Source organism: Leucoraja erinacea, chromosome 1, assembly GCF_028641065.1.
Source record: "Leucoraja erinacea ecotype New England chromosome 1, Leri_hhj_1, whole genome shotgun sequence".
Classification (NCBI taxonomy): Eukaryota; Metazoa; Chordata; class Chondrichthyes; order Rajiformes; family Rajidae; genus Leucoraja; species Leucoraja erinaceus.
Genome location: NC_073377.1, coordinates 102371477 through 102391188, shown reverse-complemented (window position 1 = coordinate 102391188; position 19712 = coordinate 102371477). Strand labels below are relative to the sequence as shown.

Sequence of the window (19712 nt, the reverse complement as noted above, 5' to 3'; positions counted from 1 at the left end):
ATAGATTTGTACAAATAACAATGAATATGCCTACCATAAAACCCCTCATTATTTAAAAAGTTATTTGGCCTCTTTAATTATTCACAATGTTCCAAAGTGCACCACGAGAGTTCTGATTTAAAATTCTGAACCAAGCATGGACTTATCAGGATACATTTTCAAAAGTTTGATTGAAAGGGAAAAGTAGCAGATTTAGTTATGTAATTCTGAGTTTTTGTTCTGAAAAATGGAAGCCACAGCCTCCTAGAGATAATGTAAATGTAAAAGGGCTAAAATGCAAAGAACGCAAGAGCATTCATCTTGTTGTAGGGCAGAGGAGATCACCAAGGCAAGGTGCAAAATCATTGTGGACAGGAAATGCAATTTTGTGTTAATTTTCAAAGCACCAGGAAACAATGCAGATAAACAAGCACATTTTGTTTTGGCCATGTCAAAACGTTATTAAACACTGCATTACAAGGAATTCTCTGCCTCGAAACACTAACCAAAATGCCCATCATCGGTAATTGGTTCCCCTTCCATCCCCTCAGTCCCTTCTCCATTAATCCTCCAATTGTTCTTCTTGGACATTTGCACTTGGTTATTACGTACCGGTATGAATAACAAAGCACAGGTGAATATCATGCCTGAATATGCGACATCTTTCTCAACCTTGATGTCTAAACTAAGGCTGAAATGCCTGAGCAACTTATTTATCTCCAATGTATTCAACCACTTCACAAAATCCAATTAGCGTGATAATGCTGAAGTGAAATGGACACACAAATGTCTACAGAACATATTGTGTGTGCATTTGCAATGATGCTCCACGACCCAAACATTCCAAAAGGAATATCAGCAGGAAATATTCTATTTAATAAACACATTAACTAAGATCTCAAAAACAAGCACCAAGGCACTATTTTCAGATCATAATAAAATGCAGACTACATACTTACTTCCCAAACATAATGCGATTTAATCCTCCAAATTGGTCTTCATGCATTTCAGTCAGACCTCCAGACTTTCTAGAGTGACGCAGTTAAATTGCTGCCAGGTCAAGTTGATCCGTTCACTCAATCTCACGTGGATCAAAAATAAATAAAATTGCAAACTGAATTTTTTCACCAGAACTATTTGGCACTGAAGGTTTTGGAATTTTGGTTAAAAATTATAAGTAGCAAATACACAATTGGAAAGTTAATTATGAAATCCCAAGGCTAAACAACTGTTATTAATCTATGGCATCAAGCCAGAATTACAAAAAAGCAATAGCAAGTAGAGAAGTAAATATTTAAGAAGCTCCTGCAAAATAAAAACGATTTGACTTATTCAGCCACAATAAACAATGCTTGTAATAATATTGATGTTGGCTTAGTGAGGGAACTCTCAGTCCAATCAGAAGGTTGCAATCAAAACTCTCACTCCATTTCAGCATGGATGTCAAAACTGTAGGACTGCTGAAAATTTGGAGGCCAGGGGAGTCATTTTCAAATTAGACAATAAATTAGGTCCCCAAATGTCATAACAATCCCGCATCATTCCAAGAGAGGTTGGGGAATTCTCCTAATTTCCTGATCAGTATTTTGCCTCAACCAAAATAACAAAAAAGAAATATTTAACACAATGCTGTTTATGGGGGCACTGTCCTGTACCCGGCTGCCCAGCCTGTTTTTTAGAAATGTTTGAATGGTGCACTGACTGGCTGACATTTTTAAATTTTGTTGTACATGGTTCATGTTACAATGACAATAAAGAAACTATTCTATTCTATTGTCTCTTCATCTTTTATTTTAATTTTAAGTTAGTTAAAGTGTTTTGTTGGAGGTCTAGACTTTTTTTATGTGGGGGTGGGGGGGGGGGGGGGGGGGGGGGGGGGGGGAGGGGGGGGGGAAACTACCTTTCAGGGTCCCTACCTGGTCGGAGAGGCGTTTTTTTTCTCCGGGCTGCAGCTCCGACCCGTCCACGCGGCCTACCAGCGGACCTGGAGCGGCGTTTCCTGTCGGGGACCGCCCAGAACCACGGCTTTTGGTGGCGTCACAGCGCTGGAGTGCTATCGCGGAGCGGGCGATGCCTTACCGGGGTCGCCGCGCTGGAGCTCCGGTGAGCTGAGACTGCCGGGAACAACATAGTAGTGGCCAGCTGTGGCGCTGACTTTACATCGGGAGCCTGGGATCTCACGACGAGATCGCCAGTTGTGGAGCTCCAACCGGCGTGGCCTTGTCGGCTTCAGAAGCCGCGGCCTCCAGTGCGGAAGCGGCCGTTCCAGGGTTCCCAGGCCGCTGGGAGCACTCTCCCGACTCGGAGCAACATCACCCGGCGAGAACAGCCTGGAACATCGGGCATCCGTAGAGGCAACTGTGGAGGCCTCAATAGGCCTGACTATGGGTGAACTGGGGTTGGGGACTGGACTTTGTGCCTTCCCGCATGGTGGGAGCCATTGTGGGGGGATGTTCTATGTGTTTAAGGCTCTCATTGGTGTTATGTTTGTATTTTTTTTGTGTGCTGCAAAATGGCAAAAAGCATTTCACTTCACTACACCTAGGTGTATGTGAATGTGACTAATAAAATACCTTTGATACCCCTTTGAGAGGTTGTTGAGAAAATGTCTGATATTTCCCCCTATATAACAACAGTTACCACACTTCTCCAATAGTTTCTTTGACATGATAAGTTATGGCCGAGTTTCTCTTTACCATGTGATAAGTCTATCAGAGGCTGATTCGGAGGTCGAATCATTTAAACAGACTAAAGCATCGCACATTATACTGATCCTAACAGGTCAGTGGTTTAGTCGTTAGACATACATCGCAGAAACAGGCCCCTTGGCCCAAAGTCGGTGCCAACCAGCGATTATCCCCGTGCACTAACACTGTCCTCCACATCAAGGACAATTTACAATTTTTAGCAAAACCAATTAATTTACACGCTGTACGTCTTTGGTATGTAGGAGGAAACCGGAGCACCCGGAGAAAACCCGCGCGGTCACAAGAAGAATGCCCAAACTCTGTACAGAGATTTCTGTACAGTCAAGAACGAACCTTGGTCTCTGGCCTTTAAGACAGCAGCTCTACCACTGCGCCACCCTCTTCTAGTTCTGCCATTTTTCTTTAAAAATACATCATTCAACATCATTCAACATTCACAGGCAGTGAAGAAAGCGAATGGTATGTTAGCTTTCATAGCAAAAGGATTTGAGTATAGGAGCAGGGAGGTTCTACTGCAGTTGTACAGGGTCTTGGTGAGACCACACCTGGAGTATTGCGTACAGTTTTGGTCTCCAAATCTGAGGAAGGACATTATTGCCATAGATGGAGTGCAGAGAAGGATCACCAGACTGATTCCTGGGATGTCAGGACTGTCTTATGAAGAAAGACTGGATAGACTTGGTTTATACTCTCTAGAATTTAGGAGATTGAGAGGGGATCTTATAGAAACTTACAAAATTCTTAAGGGGTTGGACAGGCTAGATGCAGGAAGATTGCTCCCGATGTTGGGGAAGTCCAGGACAAAGGGTCACAGCTTAAGGATAAGGGGGAAATCCTCTAAAACCAAGATGAGAAGAACTTTTTTCACACAGAGAGTGGTGAATCTCTGGAACTCTCTGCCACAGAGGGTAGTCGAGGCCAGTTCATTGGCTATATTTAAGAGGGAGTTAGATGTGGCCCTTGTGGCTAAGGGGATCAGAGGGTATGGAGAGAAGGCAGGTACGGGATACTGAGTTGGATGATCAGCCATGATCATATTGAATGGCGGTGCAGGCTCGAAGGGCCGAAAGGCCTACTCCTGCACCTAATTTCTATGTTTCTATGTTTACATGTATTGTGCCACTAAAATGTAAATTTCTGAAACAATAGTGCCAGTGTCATTTTGGAGGTGCACACATATTTGCAATGATTTACTCACATTAACTGGAGATCAGATGGGAAATGAAATACAGACATTTGCATACAGTACTAACCTCTGAAAGGCAAGGACACTGAGATCTACAAGACATTGTTTAAGAAGGAATTCTGCCAGGAATTCTGGTCAGGCCTTTTTATTTTATAACAGAAGAAAGACACACCATGAAACTTTACTATTAATTGGCATCGTGCTTTGTTCTCGGCATCTTAAACTATTCAAGAATGAAAGACATTTCCACTTGGTTGCTCCAACAGCTGCTTACAGTGGCAGTGCAAACTGCACTTGTCAGCTAATTTAATCAAAACTAATTCTTAAAAAATGCCACGGCAACAAGTACTTTACAATCCCACAAATAGCTGTTATAACAATCAGCTTCAAATGTTAGGCGGGCAGCAAAGCACAGGTACAGTTGCTTTACGATACCATGCCACTAAAAGGGTCTTCGCTGGGACAACAAAGAGAATTACACAAAATAACAAGCAAGGAAAAAGCTTGTCAACTTAATCAGTCCACATTTACCTCAATAGCAGAGGCTTTTATCCTAAACACAAGCTGTTTTTATATTACCTTTAAATGCCTCATTTATATCCACGAGAAGTCTCTACATCAATCATTAACTCAAATAATGCTTTCCATCACTTCCAGAAGAAATATTTCCTAGCTTCTAACTTGAACTTTGATCTTTTATAACCAAGTGAGAGGACTCGAGTACAGAAGCATGAAATAGAACTTTAGTGAGACCACACCAAGAGTACTGTGTTGGTCTTCAGCAATCCCACAAAATATTTGCCATAGCTGTGGGACAAATTCAGTAAACCGTGGACATATTCTCTAGTGTTTAAAAGAATGAAAGGTGACCTCACTGAAACTTTCAAAACTCAACATGGTGGATGCGAGGAGGATACTTCTCATGGCTAACATGTACAAGACTAATGGTCGCAGTTTCAGAATTAGGGGTGGGCCATTTTGTACATAAGAATATATTGCAGGGAAACAGTAAATAGCTAATAGATCCGACATGATGTTGATGAATGGTGGAGTAGTCTCAAAGGTCCAGATTGACTACTCCTGCTTTTTATCTCCTCAAACAGTTAATCTTCTACATCCCTTTACCAGAGGCCCCTGAAACAGTCAGTACTTCACCCTCCAAAATACCAAGCAGTATATCTTTGTGCACTTTTAAGCAGTATATCTTTGTGCACTTTTAAGCTGTGCTATTCTTTTGACTTCCTTCCACTCATATGGCTCCCAAAATTTGGTTTAGTGGGTGTTTTCAAGGGAGAGTTAGATTTAGCTCTTAGGGCTAAAGGATATGGGGAAAGTGAGGTCAATTTAGACGAGGGAATTAAACATGACATCTCCAAGTTTGCAGATGACACAAAGCTGGGTAGCAGTGTAAGCTGCAATGAGGATGCTATGAGGCTGCAGGTGACTTGGATAGGTTGGGCGAGTGGGCAGATGCAGTATAATGTGGATAAATGTGAGGTTATCCACTTTGGTGGCAAGAACAGGAAGGCAGATTATTATCTGAATGAATTCAGATTAGGAAAAGGGGAGATGCAATGAGGCTTGGGTGTGCTTGTACATCAATAACTGAAGGTAAGCATGCAGGTACAGCATGTAGTGAAGAAAGCTAATGGCATGTTGGCCTTCATTGCAAGAGGATTTGAGTTTAGGGGCAAGGAGGTCCTACTGCAGTTGTACAAGGCCCCGATGAGATTGCACCTGGAGTATTATGTGCAAATTTGGTCTCCTAAATTGAGGAAGGACATTATTGCAATTGAGGGAGTGCAGTGTAAATTCACAAGATTAATTTTCGGGATGGCGGGACTGACATACGATGAAAGAATGGGTCGGCTGGGCTTGTATTCACAGGAATTTTGAAGGCCGAGAGGGGATCTTATAGAAACATGTAAAATTCTTAAAGGATTGGACAGGCTAGATGCAGGAAATCTGTTCCCGATGTTGGGGGGAGTCCAGAACCTGGGGGTTACAGTTTAAGAAAAAGGAGTAGGTTATTTAGGACTGAGGTGAGAAAAAACTTCTTCACCCAGAGAGTTGTGAATCTGTTGAATTCTCTGCCACAGAAGGCAGTGGAGGCCAATTCACTGAAGGTTTTCAAGGGAGTTAAATTTAGCTCTTAGGGTTAAATGAATCAAGGGATATAGGGAAAAAGCAGGAATGGGGTACTGATTTTAGATAATCAGCCATGATCGTATTGAATGGTGGTGCTGGCTCGAAGGGCCGAGTGGCCTACTCCTACACCTATTTTTCTTTGTTCGATGTTTTTTAAATTTATTTACCCACAGATACCAGCTTTCATTTTCTGGAACTCTCAACATAAAAACTTGGATTGCAAATCCATAGTTTAATTGAAAAAGCCTTATCTACGTTTCTACTAAATGTGTGAACTTCAATCCTGTAATCCTCTGCACTGCGACATGATTGTTACATACATCTCTTGTTTAATGCAACATTTAATCCAAAATATGCCACCTCCAACAATGCTAAGGAAACTCTCTGGCGCCATGTGTCCATTTTTGGGATCAAGTTTCTGAAGTGGAGCACACAACTACGAAATTGATAAAGAAATGCAAGGCAGAATCTGAGAGTTGACGAGCAACAGACATAAATACATATTCAAAAGACTTCCCATGGTTTATAAAAAGGAAAACACTAGCAGGCACAAATATCGATCTCTTGGAGACAGACAGGCAGTCAGGACAATTTACATTGAGATTAAGAACTAACACAAGAATAAAGCACTGGTCAAAAAATAGTGGTAGAAAAATTGGGGAGATTGTAAAGTGATAAATTCCATGTTTTACATCTCAGAGTCCTGAAAGAAGTGATAATAGATGCATTGGTTATCATCTCATAAAGTTTAATGGACTTTTCCAGTCCAGTGAATTACAAGGTAACAAATGCGAGATTGAATAGAACCTACTCTGCTGAATTTCTTCAGCATACAACATGTAGAATAAGACTCAAAATTCTGGAGTAACTCAGCGGAACAGGCAAAGTCTCTGGATAGAAGGAATGGGTGACGTTTCGGAACAAGACCCTTCTTCAGTCTATCTAGAGATGCTGCCTGGTCCACTGAGCTACTCCAGCATGTTGTGTCTATCTTCAGTGTAAACTAGCATCTACAATTCATTCCTACACATGTAGAACGAGTAACCAGAGCATGCGATGCATTCAGGTTTTTAGAAGGCATTCATTATAGTCTTCCTGGACAGGATTGGATCACAAAGATTTTGGACCTGGACTGACCTGGATTGAAAATTAGTTATCAGACACAAAACAAAGAGGATGAATAAACAAAGTGGCTGGGTGTGACTCGGGGATTTCACATTGCTCAGACTGCAAACTTTTCACAATCTATAACAAAGATTTAACTGAGAGAGAAAGTGTATTATTTTCAAATTTGTCAGTGACACTAAATTATGTGAGTGAACAGAATGTAAATTACTTCACAGGGACATGGACCAGATTGGGGAGTGGGTGAGGGCATGGAATTGGAAAATTCAAAGATGTGCTTGTACATGTCACTGAAGGCCAACATCTAGACACAGCAAGCAATTAAAAAAACAATATTTTAGCATTTATTATAAAAGAGTTTGAATGACAGAAATAACAACGTTTTATGTCAATGGTTATGGACCTTCATAAGACTGCACCTGGAGAACAGTGTACAGTTTTTGTCTTCTTACCAAGGACAATGTATTTGCCATAAAGGAGGTGGACCAAATATTCACTCAAAGGATTCTTGGTAAAACCTGAGGAACCGAGTAGATTGGAACTGTATTTTCTACAGTTTAGAAGAATAAGAGGAAATCTAATTGAAACTTGCAATATTCTTAAAACGGGGTTGACAGGCTAAATATATATGGAGGATATTCCCTCTGCCAGAGGAATTCAGTACCTAAGGACAGTTTCAGAATAAGGATTAGGGCAAGGGATTGTGATGAAATAAATTGCTTCACAGAGGCTGGTGAACCTTTGGAGTTTTCTGTCGGAGATCTCAAGTTCTGGTATTTATTGAAAACGCTGATAACTTTTGTTTATATTAAGGCAATCAAGCAATACGGGATAATATTGGAAAGTGATGTTGAAGTAGATCAGTCATGGGGTGGGAGATTGCAACCTTTGCGTGGTCCGCCCTGTTTCGACGAATGCAATCAACCTGGTGTGCACAATCAAATAAGATCAAATAGAACAAGTTGTCAAAGAAACATAGAAAATAGGTGCAGGAGTAGGCCATTCAGCCCTTCGAGCCTGCACCGCCATTCAATATGATCATGGCTGATCATCCAATTCAGTATCCCGTACCTGCCTTCTCTCCATAACCCCTGATCCCTTTAGCCACAAGGGCCACATCTAACTCCCTCTTAAATGTAGCCAATGAACTGGCCTCAACTACCTTCTGTGGCAGAGTTCCAGAGATTCACCACTCTCTATGTGAAAAATGTTTTTCTCATCTCGGTCCTTAAGGATTTCCCCTCTATCATTAAGCTGTGACCCCTTGTTCTGGACTTCCCCAACATCAGGAACAATCTTCCTGCATCTAGCCTGTCCAACCCCTTAAGAATTTTGTAAGTTTCTATAAGATCCCCCCTCAATCTCCTAAATTCTAGCTAGTACAAGCTGAGTCTATCCAGTCTTTCTTCATATGAAAGTCCGGACATCCCAGGAATCAGTCTGGTGAACCTTCTCTGCACTCCCTCTATGGCAATAATGTCTTTCCTCAGATTTGGAGACCAAAACTGCACGCAATACTCCAGGTGTGGTCTCACCAAGACCCTGTACAACTGCAGTACAACCTCCCTGCTCCTATACTTAAATCCTTTTGCTATGAATGCTAACATACCATTCGCTTTCTTCACTGCCTGCTGCACCTGCAGGCTTACTTTCAATGACTGGTGTACCACGACACCCAGGTCTCGTTGCATTTCCCCTTTTCATAATTGTCCTGCAACTTTAGGCTGTGCACGCCATACGCAAGAAGAAGAAGAAGAAGAAGAAGAAGGAGAAGAAGAAGAAGAAGAAGTTCAGTCGTGATAGGAATGAATAGTACAGCAGGTTTAATGGACTGGATAGTCTACTCCGTTCCAGTTTCTTTCTTTCTAATCTTCTGACTAAGCGGCAACAGGATTAACTAATATTACAGATGCGGTGAATGACAACGCGTGCGTATCGTTAATCCTCGCAAGGCAAAACGTTGAGGCAACTGAAAGTACTACACAAACATGTGTAGTGTCAACTGCAGAACAGTCTACAACAGGAAAAACAAGCGATTGAAAGAAAAACAAGCGATTGATAATCAAACAAATCAGCTGGATCATGAAGCTTTAGTTCATGTTTACTTCATTCTCCCTTTCTATTCTCAGAAGTTTCTGCAACCCCTCAGGTGACCCAAGTCCCTGTGTATTGGGCCCTCGGGCAATCACCAGCCAAACAAATCAAACTGCAAAACTGCCCGTTGACAGGCAGAAAGTTTATTGGTGTTTGCTCCCTCGACAGCCTTTGGGGATCAGGTTGACTGACGGGCTGCGGGCAGCAAGAGGCGCAAGGCCTCCGGACTCAACTTTTCGCTGGACAGCGAGGCCCAGACCCTGGTCCCTCAACCCGGCCCCGACCCTCAACCCGACCCCGACCCTCAACCCGGTCCCGACCCTCAACCCGGCCCCTCAACCCGGCCCCGACCCCGACCCTCAACCCGACCCAGACCCTCAACCCGGCCCCGACCCTCAACCCGGCCCAGACCCCGACCCTGGTCCCTCAACCCGGCCCCGGCCCCGACCCTGGTCCCTCAACCCGGCCGGCCCCGGCCCCGACCCTGGTCCCTCAACCCGGCCCCGGCCCCGACCCTGGTCCCTCAACCCGGACCCGACCCTCAACCCGGCCCAGACCCTGGTCCCTCAACCCGGACCCGACCCTCAACCCGGCCCCGACCCTCAACCCGGCCCAGACCCCTCAACCCGGCCCCGACCCAGACCCTCAACCCGGCCCCGACCCAGACCCTCAAACCCGGCCCAGGCCCCGACCCCTCAACCCGGCCCAGACCCCGACCCTGGTCCCCTCAACCCGGCCCAGACCCCGACCCCTCAACCCGGCCCAGACCCCGACCCCTCAACCCGGCCCAGACCCCGACCCCTCAACCCGGCCCAGACCCCGACTCTCAACCCGCCGCCGCGGCCGTTCACCCAGCGCCAGCGCCAAGCTCCAGCCCGGCCTCCTGCCTCCCACCCGGACTCCGACCCGGCCTCGGCTGATGCAGAAGCCTCGGGGTTTCCCCGACTCCCGGGCTGGGGACGCGAGTCCAGACGCCCCGCACTCACCTTCAGCTGCTGCGGCGGCCTCACATCTCACATCTCCCCCGTCTTCTGATGCCGCCAGGCACCGAGCCCAACCCAGGCCGCGCCGCGCCGACTCACTGAGCCGCTGTCACAGCGCTACCTCCGCCTCGCTTACTCCTCCCTCCCTCCCTCTCACTCACTCACTACCTGTGCACTGTCTGCTCAGCGTGTGCGCTGTCCAATGCCTTCAGTGCACCCTGCTGTGAAGGGGATAGAGATGCTGAACACACACACATTGCACAAGATACAATGTGTGTAGCATGTACATAATATATCCACATTAGATAATAAATGTGCAACATTTGCACAGTATGTGGACATTATATGAACAGTTCACATTATTTATAGTATATATTATACACATTTGTAAATATAGAAACAGTAATATTTACACAATATACACAAATAAACAACACTGACAAAATATATTATGTTTGATTCTACCTTGTATATTTTGATAGTGTAGGACGCCTAATATACATGACAAACATGATACATCTGCGATTGAAACATGACTATTGTCTATGATACATCCACAAGTATAAACTCCACATTATATAGATATTGCAATCTACAAAATATATACACAATCATTATTCATACATGGATTCCATATTATTTTTTACACAACTAAGACCTAATTGAGATACACAGGCACTTTGGGTAGCAGAGTATTTTTGCTTGCTACACTAAAGAATATAACCTCAAACACATAAACAATCACAATCAGCTCCTTTTGAGCACTGGTCCATTTGTTGTCAATTTTTTCTGGATCTCCCATCTGTATGATGTGCATGCAGTTTGAAGTCACAGTATCTACACATAAGCAGCCTTTAAAAGATCTGAGGCTTGTTTTTATATAAATTAAACTTGGATGGGACAGAATCTACATTAAAAGACCTGCAAACATTGAATATAAAAAATGGAATGCTGACTTCTGGCAGAAACCGGAAGAAAGGACCAGCATCCATCATCTGCATGGGAATGGCATCCAAGCCTTGGTTTGTAATAAATGCCCCAGGACATATTGGAAAAAAAGTCTGATAAAATCAAGAGTGATGCTTACATCCTAAGCATAGATGCTAATCAGACACACCCAGTAATATGTGTGTGTCCCCAAGTGACCGAGCAATTGAAGTTTGATGGATAGTGAAATTAAGTTCATCCAGTTTAAATTGAAATTGTTTACTTTGAATTCAGAAATACATCAGTTACTGCAGTTCAGAGCTGTGCATTAGCTTTACCTGCACAGAAGTTTTTGTCAAGCTCGAAGGACGCATACATTTAATGGATTAATGTTATTGGGTATGGTTTTAAATTATCTTTTTAATTTTGGAGATACCTTTTCACACAAATGGTGGTGGGTGTATGGAACAAGCTGCCAGAGGAGGTAGTTGAGACTGTGACTATCCAAATATTTATGAAACTCTTAGACAGGTACATGGATAGGACAGGTTTGGAGGGATATGGACAAAACACAGGCAGGTGGGACTAAGGTAGACACAAAATGCTGGAGTTACTCAGCGGGTCAGGCAGCATCGCTGGAGAGAACGAATGGGTGATATTTCGGGTCGAGACCCTTCTTCAGACTGATGTCAGGGGAGGGGGTGGGTCAAAGATGGAACGTAGTCAGTGACAGTAAGACTAGTGGGAGAACTGGGAAGGGGATAGAGAGAGAACGTAAGGGCTACCTGAAGTTAGAGAAGTCAATGTTCATACCGCTGGGGTGTAAACTACCCAAGCGAAATATGAGGTGCTGTTCCTCCAATTTGCGCTGGGTCTCACCCTGACAATGGAGGAGGCTCAGGACAGAAACATCAGATTGGGAATGGGAGGGGGAGTTGAAGTGCTGAACCACCAGTAGATCAGGTATGTTAAGACAGATTGACTGGAGGTGTTCTACAAAACAATCGCCGAGCCTGCGCTTAGTCTCGCCGATGTAGAGAAATTGACACCTGGAACAGCGGATACAGTACATGAGGCTGGAGGAGGTGCAAGTGAACCTCTGCCTCACCTGGAAAGACTGTTTGGGTCCTTGGATGGAGTTGAGGGGGGAGGTAAAGGGACAGGTGTTGCATCTCCTGCAGTTGCAGGGGAAAGTACATGGGGAGGGGGTGGTTTGGTTCGGAAAGGACGAGTTGACAAGGGAGTTTCAGGGGGAACGGTCTTTGCGGAAAGCAGAAAGGGGTAGAGATGGAAAGATGTGGTCAGTATTGGGATCCCGTTGACTAATGTAGCTGGGACATGTTGGCTGGTGTGGGCAAGTTGGGCCGAAGGGCCTGTTTCCACACTGTATCATTCTATGACTCTATGAAATAATGCTGTATGTAATTTTAAAACTCAAAAACTTAAAACCCAGAATACAGGTAAGTGGAAATATATGTAAGGCCTTGATGATGTTGAAGCAAATGAATACGTTCAGGCACATATGCATGCCCACTGCCATCTCCTTGCTGGCTGTTCACCCATTCTCTGCAAAGCATTTTTTAAATCCTTAATCCTCCTTCTCTCCGATTCCCCTCTCCTTTGCTGTTAATGTTAGAAAGGAGACACCCATATTCTGCACTCTGCATGGTGGTACATTCAGTATTTTGAATCATAATAGAATTTTTAAAAAATATGCTTAAGGTGTTGGCTAAGAAAGATATAGGCGGGCAAGTTGCTGAGGCGTTGAGATGATGGGTATCTTCGAATATTCAGGAAGCAGTGGGGATCAAAGATACTAGAGGAGCTCCTCTATAATCTTTGGTGGGGATATGTTGTGGTTGCACACGCCGTTGGAAAGTTGCAGGAACCAATACTCGGGGAGGCTGCAGCGCGGAGGACGTTAAAGACACGAACACTGGAGGACGACAGGCGGGCATGGCGGCGGGCAGGTGGTGTCGAGGTCAGTCGGTGAAAGGATTCAGGTCCAAGACGCGTTCTAGCTCGGTCTCGGTAACGCTTCCTGCACCTGGGCCGGAGCAGCATGTGTCGCCGCCTGGGCAACGAGTGGGGAGACCGTGGGGCGGAGAGGGAGCCGAGGAAAGGTGGGAGTGGAGGGAGGGAGCTGAGGAAAGAAGGTGGGAGTGGAGGGAGGGAGGGAGTGAGGAAATGTGGGAGTGGAGGGAGCTGAGGAAATGTGGGAGTGGAGGGAGCTGAGGGAGAGGATCGCTTGGACATTAGTCGCCAGGTGATGGTGGAGGACATCGCTCTTCAGTATCTACCATTCATTCAATACGACGCAGGAGGCGAGCGGGTAACTGAATCTACGAAAGACACCTCATTTAAAACAATGTTACGCGGTGCAAATCAATATTTCATTCAGTAGTGTTCGCGACAGACTTTCCCGCAGCGTCTGCAAAGATATGTTGTATTAGCTTGCAGAAAGCAGTTATTTTCTTGGTACCACTATTGAAGAGGCATTGGCCACTAAATATTACATGCAATATCTCTCTAATAAGAAGGCAGAAACGCATTAAAATAAATGCTTTACTCTGCGCCAAGTTTTCTAGGTACTTAGGGTCTCTGAAGATTTGGTGATAACTGTTTGTACTTCTCCAGGGTCTGTGTTTAGTTGTGATGTTCTTGTGTTGCAAAGTCATTGATATATCCTCCACAGTTCGACCCTTGCCTCCAATATTTTTCTTTCTCTCAAGCAAGGTTTTGTGGTCTTTTCAAAGTAACCACCTTCATCCAATGTGGAATGCCTTTATTCAATATGGCTTGAGGTGTGATATGTTTAGTCACTGCTGCCATGCTTGCGCTCAGTCTGCCAAGTACTCCTGGATCTTGCTAACCATTTTAAGTCCCCTTCCCACACTTACCTTTCTGTCCAAAGCCACCTCCATTGCAAGAGTGAGGCCACGCACAAACTGGAGGAACAGCACCATGTATTCCGTTTTACAACCTGCTTACAACCCAATGGTATGAGCACTGAATTGGCCAATTTTAGGTTGCCTCTAAATAACCTCCCCCCCCCAAAAAAAAAGTCCTCTGCCTGGAGCACTTCAAAGCTGTGTGCCTCCAGATTATGTTGTCAGAGTATTGAAAATGTGATTTTATCAAGTGTTTTAATTGGTGTTTTTTTTGGGCACTAATTCCTTCTTATGAGGGATAGGGACAGTGGTTTCCTGGTGTGCAAGAAAACAAATTGTAGACACGACGAAGGTGGCTGGCAATGATCCTAAGGCTGTAGGATCTACAGCAGTTATACCTTCCCTGGATGTAATAACATATCTATAAAATGTCACCTTGTTTTTGTTTCTGCTTGTCAAAATGGGATGAAGTATATAGGCGCTCAGGATCCTGGCTCTGGTGTCAAATCTGATAGGAAATTGTATAGCTACATTTGTGTCGAGGGACATCCAGTCTCTTTACTCCTCCATTACCCCACCAGGTGGGTTTCGAAGCCCTCCGGTTCTTCCTTGAACAGATCCAATCAATTTCCCTCTACAAACACTCTCCTCCACCTGCCAGAATTGTCCTTGTCCTGGACTTCTCTTTTGACTCCTCTCACTTTGTCTAAATTAAAGGTGTGGGCATGGGCACTCTCGTGGGTCCTAGCTTTGCCTGCCTTTTTGTCAGTTGCGTTGAATAGTCCTTGTTTCAGGCATACATTGGCACCATCCACCAACTATTTATCTGTTACATCGATGACTGCATCAGGGCTGCCCCCTGCACCCATGCAGAACTCGTTGATTTCACTGACGTCACCACTAACTTCCACCGTGCACTCAAGTTCACCTGACTCTGAAAATGAGGCTTTCCTTTGCAGGACATCTGAGATATGAAGTATGAGGATGAGATATGAGATAAAAGGATGTTGCCAGGACTCGAGGGCCTAAGCTATAGGGAGAGGTTGAGCATGCTAGGACTTTATTCCTTGGAAAACAGCAGGGTGAGGGGTGATCTTACAGAGGTGTACAAGATCATGAGTGGGATGGATTGGGTGCACAGTCTTTTGTTCAGAGTGGGGGAATCGAGAAACAGAGGACATAGGTTTAAGATGAGGGAGGAAACATTCAATGGGAACTCGGGCGGGGCGGGGGGGGGGGGGGGGGGGGGTAAGGTAGTTGAGGCAGGTACTATCATGGCGTTTAAGAGATATTAGCACAGGTTCATTGATAGGATAGGCTTAGAGGGTTATGGGCCAAGTACGGGCAGGTGGGACTAGTGAAGATGGGGTTTGTTGGTTGGCGTTGGCAAGTTGAGCCCAAGGGCCTGTTTCCCCACTCGATGACCTCTTTCAAATCAAATCAAATCAACTTTTATTGTCATCTTGCAAAGCAACAGTTGCACAGTGCAAAATGAGAAGACGTTTCTTTGGTAAACTTAGTCTCCCCTCTGCTGTCATAGATGGATCCCTCACCCATGTCTCCTCTGTGCCCCGTGATTCCTCTCTTGCTTCCCCTCCCTCAGATTTAACAAGAATAGAGTTTCCCTGGTCCTCGCCTTTCACTCAACTAGCCTCTACATCCAACACATCATTCAGTCAGTCATGATCTTTAAATCTTAGTCAGAAACTTGCAAAACCAACATTGCCCGTAAGTGTGCAAAATACAACAGTACTAGCAAGCGTAGTGACATAATTACAAATGCAAAGCTTCATTGCATAATATCTAACTGGTGATATGGATGATCTACAGGGCTTGAAATTAGCAGTTGCCCGTGTGCCACTGGCCACTCAAAGCGCTGCCGGGCAACCTAAATACCGAGTAATTTTGCCCAGCTTGGCAACCAGATACTGGTTTGTACTGAAGATAGACACAAAAAACTGGAGCACCGCTCGGCCCCGCAACTTGCTGTTGGCTGGCGGAGGAGGGAGGCGGTGGCTAGGAGTTCCCAACGGCCAAGGCAGCGGGGCGATGTTGTCCGAGGAGCGCTGACCTTCCTTCCTCCCCACCTCGTCCCACTTCTCCCTCTTGTACACCCCCTCCACACCCCCGCCCCCTTATCCTGGGACCCCCTCCTCTCCATCCCACACTGATCCCCATTCCTGCCTCTATTCAGTCCTCACTGACATCCCCTGCGCTCCCCTCCCCATCCCCCCCTCCCCCCCCCCAATCTATTCATCCTGTGCTGATCAACCTATCCACCTCGCATTGATTCTCCGGCCACCCCCCCCCCCCCCCCCCCCCCCCATCCTCCATGCACTGGTTCCCAAATTCACCCTGTACTTACCCTTTTCCCATCCATCCTGCACTTCTCCTCCATCCATCCTGTACTATTCCACGCATTCATCCCGTATTGACCCACCCTCCATTAACCCTGCACCTACCCCTCATTCATCCTGTAGTGATCCCCCATTCATCCTGCACAGACCCTCCGATCCACACTGTACTGACCCCCCCCCCCCCCATTCATCCAGTGCTAATCCCCCCCCCCCCCCCCCCCATCCATCCTGCACTGATCCTCACATTCAAGAAGAATGGAGGGAACAGTCTGAAGAAGGGTCTCGGCCCGAAACCTTGCCTACTTCCTTCGCTCCATAGATGCTGCCTCACCTGCTGAGTTTCTCCAGCACTTTTGTCTAACCCCATCCATCCCGTACTGATTACCCCATTCAACACCACTGACATCCCCCGTGCTCTCCCCTCACAATTTTACCTACTCCAACCAACACTTACTAATTCACCTGCCTCAATCCATCCATTCTGCACCGACTGCCTTCTAACCCCCCCCTCCCCACCCACCATCTATGCACCCCGCACTGATTCACACACACCCCCCTCCCTGGCCCTATTGTCCTGGGAATGTTTTCAGAGCGAACATTGACTATGTTTGATAACCGAATGCAATCAAATGTGTTTTAATTCCCAATGTTATTATTTGTTTTAATCCATAAAGGTGGATTAATTAAATTGTGAACACATGGAACATTAAAACCACAGTGTTAGATTGTCACTGCTGCCGTTGACACGTTATTACAGAATTCATTTTAACGGCAAATCAATGCTCTTAATATGGAGAATCAGTACTGTAGTTATTTAATGAGCAACATTCACAACTATACGTACGCATATATGTTACCATGCTCCAGGATTTATTGACACAGGTTGATCATACGCTGAATAATCCAACCACATTTTTGTTTGGAAGTGGAAAGAACTGATAGAAATTGCATTAATTGCAATGTGTTAAAAGAGTTGAGATACTGTCTTATAATTTTGCTGCATGTCATTGTGGGATATATCATGTCTTGATTGGTGAATATGTTTAGTTTGTGACTTTATTGGAAGCAGAAATAATATGTGAATGCTTCGTTGAGTATAATTCCGACTGGTAACTATGTACTTCGTCCGAGCACATTATCGCACGCGCATTGCAAGCCATCTTAAATGACCACCTAAACTGTCATTTGGCAACCTAAAAAGCTGCCAAGGTTGCCCGGCTGGCAACAGGGAAAAAAAGTTAAGCGAGAGCCGTGATCTAGCTGATTTTCTTTTTATTTCAGTGCTTACTGGATGCCGCATGCATGCGTTAATGAGAGATCACACCTGTGGAATATCGTTATTGAAGAAAGCGTGTCCAATCAGACAGTTTGCTGCAGTGAAGTATGATATTCTTTAGATTTATTAAAACATTTAATTTTGTATTGGGTGTTTTTAGATGTACAAGTGCACAACCTTTTATCCGGAGTTCCGGAAACCGAAAAGCTCCGAAAACCGGACATTTTTTCCAGGATGTCGTCTGCACACCAAAACTCGCGTTTCGCACCAGACTTGACCCGAAACGACCCACGGTCAACCCAGGTCTGTACTACTGTAGCGGCTGCCTCAGGACGCCCGCAGCCCCAGCCCCGCGATGTTGGGAGTCGGCGGCCACAATGCTCCAGAGCTTACCGCACGGCGACCCGGTAAGGCATTGCCCGTTCCCCGCTGGTATCCCAGCGCTGTGGCTGCCGACTCCCAACATCGCAGGGCTGGGGCTGCAGGCGTCCGGCCGCGGGCGGCGCTGGATTTGGAGCGCCGCACAGCCAGGGGTAGAGTTCGCCGGGGTCGGAGCTTCAACCGGAGCCGCCCGCTGCCGGATGCCCGCAGCCACAGCTCCGCGATGTTGGGAGTCGGCGGCCACAGCGCTCCGGAGCTTACTGCACGGCGACCCGGTAAGGCATTGCCCGCTCCCCACCTCTCCAACTAGGTAGGGGACTAAGAATTAAAGTTTACCCCTTTAAACCCCCCCCCCCCCCCCCCCCACCACATAAAATCCCTCCAAACTATCTGACTTAACATTTAAGGAATGATTTACAATGATTCCCCGGTCTCCAGGGAGGAGGCAGCCGCTCCACACTATTCAAATACGAAAAATTCCGAAATCCGAGAAGTGTCTGGTCCCAAGGCTTTCGGATAAAAGGTAGTGTACCTGTATTATTAATCTTCATATGAGGCCTTTATCCACCATTAATGGTATAAGGTTATGAGGTTAATGAAGTACATTTTATCTCTCAGATGTTTTTTTGAGTCTCCTTCACTCCTGTCATTCAACGAGATCATGCCTAATCAGTAACTCCAAATACCTACCGTTTTCCACGACCTATAATATCTTGGCTCAACAAAAGTCATTCAAGCTCAGATTTAAATTTCGTAGTTGATTTAACCTCAACTGCCAGGCGGGGAACAGAATCCTCAGTTTCTATCCCCTCTGGAGGTAATATAGATGTCTGATGGACAAAAAATACACACAGTACTGGAGGAACTCAACTGGTCAGACGGCATCCGTGGAGGGAAATGGACAGAAAGCTTTTCAGGGTGAGGGTCTTCTTCAGTTATCTGTAGAAAGAGATGAGGGGCGATGATGTGCAAGAGTTGGCCTGATTTTTAGCAAGCTCTTTTTTTATCAGGTAGTTTGACATGTCATTCCTGTTGATAAAGTCGAACTGCATGAGTCGCCCTCCAATTTTTGCGTTTTCCTTTATTGTATAATTGAAGATTTTTATTTCCCTTGCTTTGTGAGGGCAGCTTTTGTTGTGGAATTTATTAATAACCTGACCCTGAAACTGTCAGCTGAGGCACAGTTGCTGGCACTGAAGCTTTGAATCAGTAGTTGTGGGTTCAAGTTTTCTACATTCAAAAAGAAATGAGGACACAAATTCAAACTGGAATTTCTGTGTGTTGGATCCAACTTTAAGCTAAGGCCCCGTTATCCTCTCAACTGTATGTAAAAGATTCCATGAAACTATTTTGAAGAATAGAGGAGCTTCAATTAATTTTATTGGCTCTTCCTGAAGCAAAAACAATTTTTATTTTTTGTAATTTTTTTATTTTGTTTTGTCCAGAAAAATCAAATGTTATTCATTGGCTTCTAGCACATTGTGAGGAAAGATGCAAAATGCTGGAGTCATGTAGCATCTCTGGAGATCATAGATAGGTGATCAGGGCCCTTTTTTAGACACTGAAGAAAACCAGTTTATTTTCCTTTTTTGTTTCTTTTTAAAAAATGGTTAAAAATTGCATAATATTTTGCTTATTCATTCTGATATTACAGAGC

The 19712-nt window shown here is 45.1% G+C and overlaps 2 protein-coding genes across 4 annotated transcripts in view; one reads left to right on the top strand and one right to left on the bottom strand.

Moving 5' to 3' along the window:
* cnot6l (CCR4-NOT transcription complex, subunit 6-like) overlaps nt 1–10362 on the bottom strand; it is a 74804-nt gene extending 64442 nt beyond the window's left edge. The window contains exon 1 of one of the 3 annotated variants that reach the window (XM_055640314.1): nt 10227–10362. The gene's annotated coding sequence lies outside the window, so the exon portion shown is untranslated. Of the gene's footprint in view, nt 1–938; nt 1488–10226 lie in introns of those variants that run through there. The other 2 variants (XM_055640331.1, XM_055640322.1) reach the window with 2 other exon arrangements.
* A 2618-nt stretch (nt 10363–12980) lies between these two features.
* Nucleotides 12981–19712, top strand: part of mrpl1 (mitochondrial ribosomal protein L1) — a 30914-nt gene continuing 24182 nt past the window's right edge. The window contains exons 1-3 of the mRNA XM_055640309.1: nt 12981–13131; nt 17680–17779; nt 19710–19712. The exon at nt 19710–19712 is cut by the window's right edge and continues 265 nt beyond it. Coding sequence (XP_055496284.1) covers nt 13107–13131; nt 17680–17779; nt 19710–19712 — 128 coding nt within the window. The 5' untranslated portion in view covers nt 12981–13106. The remainder of the gene's footprint in view (nt 13132–17679; nt 17780–19709) is intronic.